Source organism: Citrus sinensis, chromosome 7 (assembly GCF_022201045.2).
Source record: "Citrus sinensis cultivar Valencia sweet orange chromosome 7, DVS_A1.0, whole genome shotgun sequence".
NCBI lineage: Eukaryota > Viridiplantae > Streptophyta > Magnoliopsida > Sapindales > Rutaceae > Citrus > Citrus sinensis.
Genome location: NC_068562.1, coordinates 22,006,721 through 22,018,096, shown reverse-complemented (window position 1 = coordinate 22,018,096; position 11,376 = coordinate 22,006,721). Strand labels below are relative to the sequence as shown.

At 32.6% G+C, this 11,376-nt stretch overlaps 1 protein-coding gene across 3 annotated transcripts; it reads left to right on the top strand.

Annotated features, from left to right (window-relative positions):
• The first annotated feature begins 417 nt into the window (after positions 1-417).
• On the top strand, positions 418-10,365 carry LOC102618838 (fatty acid amide hydrolase). 3 transcript variants are annotated; one of them, XM_006464877.4, is made up of 20 exons: positions 425-730; positions 1,092-1,201; positions 6,183-6,286; positions 6,533-6,713; positions 6,835-6,964; positions 7,203-7,280; positions 7,373-7,520; positions 7,660-7,772; positions 7,951-8,026; positions 8,124-8,195; positions 8,273-8,324; positions 8,458-8,529; positions 8,666-8,746; positions 8,860-8,963; positions 9,062-9,154; positions 9,250-9,318; positions 9,436-9,500; positions 9,621-9,682; positions 9,775-9,870; positions 10,049-10,365. In XM_006464877.4, exons 1-20 carry the CDS (start codon positions 619-621, stop codon positions 10,109-10,111), a joined length of 1,881 nt encoding a protein of 626 aa, XP_006464940.1. In that variant the 5' UTR covers positions 425-618; the 3' UTR covers positions 10,112-10,365. The 3 variants fall into 3 exon arrangements, 2 of the variants coding, with proteins under 2 accessions (XP_006464940.1, XP_006464941.1); XM_006464878.3 differs by having other exon boundaries at positions 427-730; positions 6,183-6,249; positions 6,541-6,713; XR_008056677.1 differs by lacking the exons at positions 9,775-9,870; positions 10,049-10,365 and having other exon boundaries at positions 418-730; positions 9,218-9,318; positions 9,621-9,680.
• The last annotated feature ends 1,011 nt before the right edge of the window (positions 10,366-11,376 follow it).

Genomic DNA, 11,376 nt, shown 5'->3' with positions numbered 1-11,376 from the left:
ATTGTGCGGGGTTAGACTAAAGATTTTTAGATATTCAATCTAAAACACTAATTTATTAGGCGGAAGAATTTATTCTAATTATAAACAGTTTATTTGAAGGTAATTTTGTTTTTTAATTGATTTTGTCGGTAAGCTACACTACAGACTAAGTTACCAAAAACTGCAAGTTACGTAAATGATTGGATAGTGAATAACAAAGAAGAGTTAATTAATTAATTAACATTTATGAATTAATTAGACGTGAAGTTTTACCTGTAAATATTGAAATGAAAGAACGATAAGTATGAAAAGGACTCCTTCGTTAATTTTATAAACTTTTTATGGGAGAAATCAATACATTACCAGAAAGCAAGAAAACAGTTTGATGTTAGCTTTGAATTTATAACAATAACAATAAATACAGTACAAGCCCCATTTTGTTTTTCTTGCCATATCCGCCCACCGCTCTGTAATCTCTCTCTCTCTCTCTCTCTCTCTCTCTCTCTCTCTCTCTATCTATCTATTTGTTTATATATATATATATATGCACAGATGACATGTATATAAATAGATATAGGTAGATAGAGTAGAGATGATATGAAGAGTAGTGGTGTGTGGCCAAAATTCAGATAAAAAAAAATGGGTTTATTCAGAGCAGAGGGTGTAGTGTATAAGCCTGTTCAGGAAACTGACACTGCTTCTCCTCCTCCTCCTCAACCCAATCAATTTTATCTTACAGCCAATGTCAAAGGTATAATATACATGCATATAATTTGATCATCAATTCATCATCATCATCAGTCATCAAATGTTTTGCTTTCTTTTTAATTTTTGGGTCAATTTGTCTTCACATGCAAATGTGATATCTTTTAGTTTTCTTCTGACACGCACAGCTTCTGCTAGCCGCAGTTATTTCTCGTTCTTTTAATTTTCCCTTTCTGAACAACAATGATTACTGTACTGTTTATTATTATTCTTTTAGTAAAAAAAACAGCACCCCTACGTGTGTGTGTGTGTGCGTGCGGGCATAAATATATTTAAAATTTATTAATTTTGAAGACCCCGAGTCGGGAATAATTAATTAATTTTTTTCGTTTAATTTTATAATTAAGCTCCACGCATGGCGGGATTTCTGGTTAAAGTATTTGTCTGGTTATTGGAGTCTCCCATCCTCGGAGGATTGCTGCTCTACATTTTGAAGAGAAACAATTTAATTCACAAGGTACTTGCATCCTTATCCTTCACGTGCTGATATTGTTCTTCCTTAATTTCTCATAACTCACGGATACCACCGTCTCCAAGAAAATAGATATTTATTTATCTTGATTTATTCTTTAAAATTCCATGTTTTTTTTTGTTTTTTTTACTGATATTTGAAAAAGAAAAAAGCCCACCAGGATGATAGAAATAGTATTTTTACCGTCCGTCCGTCAAATAGGATAACACTATGATACATTAAAACGACGCATTGTTTATACACAGTATTGTCGTTTCTGTCTTGCTAGTATTTGAATATTATTTTTCCTTTTAGTTTTGGTTACTATGTAGTTAAGCTGACCTCAATAAACCAATAGGTGGGTTAATTAGTAGATAATTATTTGCTTTGCATTCACTGATTAGGAACTGTGGTTGGTGTCTAATTACTTTCTGGTTTTCTTTTCTATTCTATTCTCCCCCAATTAATAAAAATTGAAAACTCGTCAAGATTTCAGATATTATACCGACCTAAAATTCAATAAATTTATACGATTTTTATGCCGAATGGAAAATTTTAAGATAATTGACAGGGATGATTAAGTAACGTTCAATAAATGAATCTGATTATTGTTTATAAGCTAATAACGCAAACGGTGGCTGGCTGGACGGAGGCCATCGGCCAGGTGTTCTGACTCTATGTGGTGAAGGAAGGACGTACCAAACTACCAACAAGGTGTTTGTTGTGGGGGGTCCTATAAATAGATTTTTGGGTGAGATAATAACACCCCCACTTTTAGTATAGTGACATCCCACTTACGACTTTTTTTTTTTTTGGCATTTACAATTTTATCCTCAAACAACAGCTTCATTCTTTTTTTTTTTTCTTTTTTTTTTGTTTGAATCACGAGGTGGTCTTGAGTGGGCCCTAATTATGGGAGACACTTTTAAGCTCGTACCACAACTCAGACTAATCCCTGCTCGCACCGGGTCGGCCCGTAAGGAATAAAGTGCTGGCCAAAGTGGTGACTTCATATGAGAGCGGGGCTTGAACCCCTGACCTCTCTTAAGGAGTGAGAATACCGAATCACTCACACCAACCAACTCTAGTTAAATTGGTTGATATGATTTCTTTGGTTAAAAAGTTTTAAACGTCTAAAGTCAATTTCTCTCATTTCACTTCGCTGCAAATCCGACATTTTTTTTTTTACTCTCTTTGCATATCTTAAATCATTGATATGATTTCTTGTGTTGCAGTAGTTTAATGACATTGTCTCCTCATGCATTAGAGTTTTGGGAAACTTGAGAAGCTTTCTTGCTTACTATGCTTTTCTTTTTCGTGAGTTTTTTTTTCTTTTAATGAATATTTCCTTTTCATGAACCGAAAAATCAGGTGTGAGTGAATAAGAAAATTGAAAAGAAACAAGGATAAATTTGGTATTAGCGACATGTATTTTAATTTGGGAGTTATTATATAAATAATGGGCTGGAAATATCGTTATCTTAAATTTTTAAGTCCAAGGGTAACAAGTATATCAATCTTCAATGTAAATTAAATACTTTCCAAAGGATATATAAAAAGTAAATTACAATGAAAAAATTGATAGCAACACTCCAACACCCGTGTGGTTCGATGAAATTGTCATAGAGGCCCTTATTTGTAGAAATCTTTCCATAGACCTTCTTTGGTACTTAATAATGATCACGCATACGTGGCATACACCAGAGTTTGGCTGGACATGGGCCATGTTATTTTTAAAATAATGGGGGTATTCCTGACCATTTTGCAAATCATTTGGTGTCCATACCACTTTCGCAAACTTTAATGAGAACATTTACTATTAAGAAAGCTTTGTTGGAGCCGTTTTAAAATAATTTTATTTATTTATTTTCGTGAATTTGAATTTCAAATAAAGTAATAGTTAAAAAATTAAATAGGACTTTATCGACTTCGTTATTTTTTTAATAAAAAATTGAACATAAAATTCCAATAACAAATAAGAAAGATAAGTAATCATTTAAAATTCATAATTCAAAATAAGGAACACATAACTATAAATTTTAGCAGAATAGTAGATGCAAATGATAAATTTGATTGATTTGTTTGTCATTAACTTAAGTTCTACTAATGTGATTTAGTCCCTATATGTTGATTTACATATTCATCTAGTTCCTATATTTTAAAAAAAAAAATTTTTTTTTTTACATTTGGGGATGAATAAATTCTAAATTAATTTTTTTAACCTATATCTTTTCAGAATTTGAATTTACATGATTAGTTAAAAAAAATTTTAAAAATCACTCCGTCATGTCCATAAAGACACTATGCACCACGAAAATCTTTCGAAAATATTAACTATTTACAGTTCAATAAACTTGGTCTTTACGGTAGAGAGATAAAACCCTCCTTTTCAATTTTTTTTTTCTCTCCGCCATCAACAGAATAAATCATAATCATTTTTTCTAATCATAGACTCATAGTTGTATTCTTTACCATCGACAATTGGAGACCTTCATTCTTGGGTTTGGACTTCGGGTTTGGTTTATTAATTGAACTTGACAACTTGATTTTAAGATGTGTCCTATTGATTGAGTTATTAAGACTATGAGTACCTCATTGATAATTTAGTTTGAGAAAGACCATGTTTAAATTTTGTTTGGGGATATTTCCAACCCATAATTTGCGTAAATTCACTCTATTTCAAAAAATTATTGTACAAAAATTTATATTATTTTTAAAAATTTTAAGATAATAAAAAATTCTAAATAATTTATTAATTAGATCCTTACCTTTATATCAGTTTCTTGCCCATTGTTGACCGATACTATTATTTTAATTTGAATATTTTCTCTTGTGATATAAAATGACCAGATTGTCTAACAGATGTGCTTTTATGCTATATGAGTTTGTTTTGTATGCTAGATAAGATGGATAGGATGAGATAAGATAAGATTATATTTAATATTGTCTTATGTTTGGTGTAATACCTATAATTAAACTAAATAGTATAGATATTTATATACGGACAAAATGTTTGGTTTCTTTTATTATTGGTTAATTCATTCACATTAAATTTGATATTATAATTTACTCCATTTCAAAAATTTATTTTACAAAAAAATTACATTATATTTTCAAATTTTAAGATAATGAAAAAAATGTAAATAATTTACTGACTAGATCTTTACCTTTACATAAGTTCTTGACCATTATTGATCGATACAATTATTTTAATGTTATTGTAATTTGACTATTTTTCTTGTGATATAAAATAGCTAAATTGTCCGAACTATGTGCTTTATGTTGAAGTATAAACAACTCTATTGTACTGTTGTACACACATTCTTGTAAATAACACTCATTCTCTTTGGTTAAATTGCTCACTTTTCTCTTTATTTCTTCTGTAAATATCTTTGCTTGTATTGTTTTTTCTGTTCAAATTTCTTTTTTATTTGAAATCATTAAAAAAATGTAAACTTTTTTAATTATCTTTTTGGGGTGGGGTGAATTTACACAATTTGAGGGGTGAAAATATAACTTTTAATCTTTGAATTTTTAGAGGTGAAATAGTGCATTAATGACTACTTATTTCATATGTAGACAGCAAAAGTGAAAATGTGAAATTAACCATACAAAATCTTAAATGGAGTTGTCAAAATTTATAGTTGTGTAAAATTTTTGAAAACTTTGGTAGTGAAGAGTGACAAGCTATTTGAGATTGGAATAGAATCTTCTCTTTATCCTTTGTGATTATGCAAAAAAATTAAGTAGTTGAGTAATGATAATCCAAAAAACAAAATTAAAAAAAAAATGATTTTCCCCTTGCACTGTTAAGACTTAAGACTGAATTAACGGAACTGATGGGTTATTTGTAGCTGTTCATTTTTCTAATACAATAGTTCCTTTAGTTATTTCTAATTATGCAAAAACCTCAGTAATTGCATTATAATTAATGACTCGGAAGTAACTATAACAGTGATATATTTGAGACTTCTTTTCAAACGAAAAAAAAAAAAAAGGTAAACTGAAGTCCCAAGTGAAAAAGTAAGGAAAATAATATTGGGAGCTTTGTTTATTTTCTTCTAAAATCTATAGTTACAATAGGGATCCGTAAGAAGAAATTTGCAAACTGTGTGTTCTATATGTGATTTATTCAAAAAGTTAGGGAACTAGAAGTTATTATCCATTAGTAAAATTTAACAATTTAACTATAATAATTACTCAAAAGGAACTCTTTAACCGCCGGTAGGAGATACAGCGCTTTCCTTGATTGAGAATTTGATATTCAAAATAAATGGAGTCATTAATGACTGAATGTGACACGCATTCTTTTCAAAAAAGAAAAATGTCACATTCTTTTCAAATGTGACGCAAATTTGGAAAAGCAAAATGCAAAAAGCAACCAATAAAAAAAATTATTAGGCTATTATCACCGGTAAAAGATGATTTAGTGAGCACCAGAGGCTGATCTGTAGCGATTACTTAGATATGTAAGAGAATAATTTTTTATGAATAATATTAAAACGGTAGATTATTCACATAGTATCACGTGACACTGTCGCTAATCATAAAATGAATAGTGAATACTGTTTTCAGTAGATTATAACTCGATCATCCAGCAGCTAAAGTAGTTAGCCAGTTGGGCTCCTCTTCTTCAATCCCTGATTATTCTGCAGTTATAAATGCTGCAAAATGTTGTTGAATTTTCCATTACTAATTAACTTAGTCGTGCATACCGCACCGCTATCAAGGCATCAATTTATTCACTCAAAGCCTGTGAATTCACCAAGATTATAGACTCCAATCACATTTTGCTGACCAAATCTCATTCCAAGTCTTTGGTAATCAAATAATCAAGTGCAATAGAATAATCCCATCATAGATCTTACATATTCCATGTCTCAAGATATTGCTGAACCATCATCGATTGTTCAAGAATTAATTCAAATATTTTTTATTTTTGCTTCTCTCATAAACACTAATATATATAGGCTTTGTACTTTGGCAGTTTATTTCATATGCGGAGCTGGAAGACTCGCCGCTTTATGTTCCCTTACATCCCTATGATTCTGAAGGTTTGATTACAAATGCAGGCCTGAATCCACAACTAAGATTAGTACAAGATCCACTATTTTTTCATGCACCATAACAGTCTAATTGAAATGAAGAAAACTTGGTATTACTGATTAAATAAGATATGATTGCATGCATTCGGCAGGCAGTGTGCAAGAATACGCCGTGCATGCACGTCTCTTAATTTCATCTCATGTTTGATTCCACACCAAAACCACATGTTTTAAGAATACATTAAAATTTCAGTAGCTTGTCTTCTAAGCTAACTAAATTCAGTTTAAACACTCTTGCAGATCTTAAAGAACAAGAGATCAAACACATCGATTCTGATTTATCTCCACCTGAAAAAGTTCAACAGGCAATAGATTGTCTGCCTCTGTCTTCAGAAAAGCAGCCGTTTTTCCATCGCTGGACTGTATTAGATTATTCAAAAGCCTACAGTTCCGGAGATATTACTCCTCGTATGGTAAGCTTTTGTATATGTGATCACTTGTTGTTGGCATGCTTTCCGGTGCATGCATAGTCAATTTGTTGGACTTTGCACGGCTAGCTGCTCTCTAATAAACATAGATTTTTGGTTTGTGTAGGTAGCAGAGCGGTTTATAACCGCAGTACGTGAGTCTTCAAACCCTCCAATGAAAATGTCATTCTTCATTAACAACAATGAAGAAGATATTCTAAAGCAAGCTACAGAGTCGACTCTTCGGTATAAAAAAGGTATAATCAAACTATAGTGCAACAAATGCTCTGTAGTCCTCTTGTAATTAGTTATTTACAGCTCTTAACTGCATTGGGAATTTTCAGCATCTTATCTAGACATAGATGCTAGGGGTCTAAAGGAAGAAATTAAGCATGTTAACATGTTAAAATCTTCAAATTGGTGCTCCTAGAGCTAGCTAGCATCTGATAATTCTGCTTGTCCAATTTATCCGATTTTGATTATGGTCTTTTCCAGGAGAGCCAATATCGGTTCTAGATGGAGTCCTAATTGCAGTCAAGGATGAAATTGATTGTTCTCCTTACCCAACTACAGGTGGTCTAATGTTCTATTATTTCATTTTCACTAGGCTTATTTATTGATGACCTATTTCATCAGTTCACTAACATTGACGTTGGTTCTTTTAGGAGGCACCAAGTGGTTGCATAAAGTTAGACCTTGCACAGGTGATGCATGCTGCGTTATGCGCCTCAGATTGTGCGGCGCCATACTTGTTGGGAAAACTAATATGCATGAGCTCGGGGCTGGAACAAGTGGGATAAATCCTCATTATGGGTGAGCCTTTTTTTCCCCTCTAGTTGCGTTTCATTGTGCTAAAGCAAAAATTTGTGTCATTTGAACTATTTGGTACTCTTGGCACAATCCCCACTAAAGCAGTTTCAATGGTTCTTTTCTTGTTTCCTGAATGCTATAGGGTCGCTAGAAATCCATACGACCCCAGCAAAATCACTGGGGGTTCTTCTAGTGGATCAGCAGCAGTGGTGGCTGCAGGATTGTGCCCTGTCGCCCTTGGTGTTGATGGAGGAGGTAATGCTACATAATATTCTCTTCTTATAAACTAATTTTATATAAAGTAGCTAGCTTATGCGGGAAATACATTATCGTTATAAAGAACTTACAGTGTTTTATAGAAATTGTTCACTTACTAAGGCATTAAGGTTAAGTTTCTGCAAGATAATATTTTAAAATAAAAATGTATGTCTAGGATCCGTGCGGATGCCTGCAGCTCTCTGTGGTGTTGTTGGTTTTAAGCCAACTTTCGGGCGCATACCTCTTTCTGGGTAAGAAATGATCGTTTGCATTCATGCCGAAATATTATTTCCAAATCCTTTATGTTTCAAGTTTTTTTTTGAACTGCTAAATTGATACTGTTTTCAGTGTTCTTCCACTGAACTGGACAGTAGGAATGGTTGGAATTTTAGCAGCCACTGTAGAAGATGCATTGGTTGTGTAAGTGTTCTCTGAATTTTTATTTATTTTTAAATCAAACACTAAACTATGAGTTCTTACATAGTTATCATATTCAGTTATGCAGCTATTAATGGTCCACTTCCTTCCCAACAGCCCACTGTTTCATTGGTATGATTTTCTTCTATCTACGCAACCATTCTTTATCTATCATAAGGTGTAGTAGCAACAAAAAGAACAACCGAATCTCTGTTTGGAAATTTTAGTTCATTTAATTCTCTTTTTTCTTGGGATAATGTACCAGCCAAAAGTATCGTTCCCACTGCTGAAGTCTGCAACATCAATATCAGCCATCAAATTGGCCAAGTATGATGCGGTTAGTACTACACTGGTTCATATGTAATACATATGTATCCATATTACTCTGTGTACAATAAAATTTAAATTTCACTTATGTAAGGCTTTTTCTAATCTCTCTTTCAATTCTCAAACCACTAATTGGGACAAATTAGTGGTTCAACGATTGCAGTGACGATATAAGAGTATGCTGCTCTCATGCAGTGGACAAGCTTTGCGAGCGTTATGGCTGGAAGGTATATGCAATAAAGCATGCTTCGTTTTTCACCCTGCATCAGTGCACTATTTGGACATCAATAAGCACTCGATTTTATTACTTTCTAACATTCCACGCCTTGTCGTTTGTAAGGTTGTAGAGGTTACTATCCCGAATATAGAAGTGATGCGTCTGGCACATTATTTGACTATTGGTTCTGAGTGTAGCACTTCGCTCTCTTCTTATCTGCAAAAAATGTACGTTGATTTTCTTCCGAGCCTCCACTTTTTCATTGCTGTCTTTTTAAGTGTAATTCTAAGGTCAGGACACTGAATACTCAAACTTATCAAAACAGAAATTGTTCAGATCAAGGATGGGATGCCAGGGTAGCCCTTAGTGTCTATGGTTCTTTCAGCAGCCAAGAGTATATTAAGGCCCAGAAAATCAGGTATTACCCTTAGATACTGGCACCTATCAGCAACCAACAAACTTATGATATTCATTTATTCAGTTTGCATGGCTTCCCAAATTGTGTATCCACAGGAATCGCCAGATGCAGATTCACCGGAACATATTCGCCAAAGCAGATGTCATCGTTGTTCCTACAACAGGGTCAGCTTTCTTCTCTTGGTTGACTTTTACATAATTTAGAAACATATATGGTCTTATAATCTTGTATTAGTCCAGTAATGGTGTCCAAAGGTTTGTAATATCTTATGCATGTTACAGTGTGACGGCCTACGAGATTAAGGACGATGCTCTGAAGACCGGAGAACTTGATTACATATATGGAGGTATGAAATGAACGATTGAAATAGATGTCTGCTGTGCATTCCAAGCCTTCGTTATATGAGCTAAGCAACTATTAGAATTTAGAATAACTAACACAATGGAACTTGATCAAACCATTTCAGCTGCACTTGTTCGGTATCAGATAGCGGGAAATTTTTTGGGATTGCCAGCAGTGACTGTTCCGGTATGATCTTATCGTTCCCTTGTCTTTAATTAACCAGCTATATAAACCAAAGCATCATCTTTGTTTGACCCGTTGTCATGTGTCGTTGACAGGTTGGATATGACACGGCAGGCTTGCCTATTGGCCTTCAGTTTATAGGGAAGCCATGGTCTGAACCTACATTAATGCATATAGCATTTGCAATGCAGGTAGCTACTAGCTAGATGATCTGAAATTTCATTGGCTAAAATGTAATTTCTTTCGCGCACACACACACACACGCACACACACGCTTAAGCACTCAGTCCCTAAGCTTATTGATGCATAATATTCGTTTGTTTCTATGAAATGATCAAGCAACCTTCTGATGCGTGAGCTACTTTACAGGCCCTGTGCATCTCAGAATTCAGGAAGCCTAAGGTTTTCCATGATCTGCTCTACAAAGAATAAATGCACCCGGCTGGAGACTCATCAATGCATGAAGAGTTATAGTCCATTTTTTATCTGAAGCCTAATTGTTCTAACTATATGTTCGATATATCTTTAATGATGGTTGTTTCCAGTCGTTTTATAAATTACTTTCCTGTTTTCCCATTGTCATGTTCTGTTTGGAATGCTTCTGGCCTTTGGCACGAGACATTTAGGTTGACACTGTTGGGGATATTTTTCTTCAAACATCTTAATTTAAAGCATATTCGTGTCCAGCATCATATTCGAAAAGAAAGCATACATACAGACACAATTATATATATGGTATCATTTAGAGCAAGGAAAATGGGTCATCGGGCCATGGTTATATTGTATTAGCTTCATCTCTATCAAATTTAGGTTAACTCAAATACGACCAATTTAATAATCATATCAAAATTTTGAAATCCAAACTCAACACGACAAATAAACGGTGACCTGACACAATTATCTAATAATTAGTTAATCGTGCTACCCCAACATGATACAATCCAATAATTCACTTAATACCTATTTAACACGATTTATATCAAACAACATTACACATTATTTGACAGAAATTACATTAATTTATATGTAAATAATACTATGTATTAATGCTATAAAATATATATGTCTTCCAAAATATTATACACATTTATAAAATTGAAGTTTTAAGTTTATTTAGAATTTTATAAAATGGAACACCATATAAATATTCATTCTTCACGCAAAAAAAAAAATCATGTCTAATATTTGAGTTTTGATAATAGGATTCTGCAAATTAATTTAGAATTAAAAATATAAGTATATCTTAATGGAAATATGAATAAGTTTTGATTAACTGTTTAATAATCGTGTCATTAAACAAGCAAATGAGTCAAGAAAGTGAATCCTAACTTGACATAGAAAAAAATCGTGTTGGCTCAAATTTTTTTACGACTCAAACTTATTTATTTGTATCATGCTCGTGCCAGGTAAATGGATTATGTCAAATTTTATTAGCATAGTATCAATTATATCAAATACAAGTAACAAAAATTAATAATTAAAAGAAAAAAATCGGGTTCTAAAAAGTGAAACAACTTTGACAATAGTATATGTAAAGTACTATGTATTCACATCTTCCTATCATCCTCACAAAAAAAAAAGAGCCAAATATTTGAGTTTTGATGATAAAATTTTACAAATTAATTTAAAATTAAAGACATAAGTATATTTTAATACAAATATAAATTAGTTTTGGTTGACTATTTAATAATCGTATC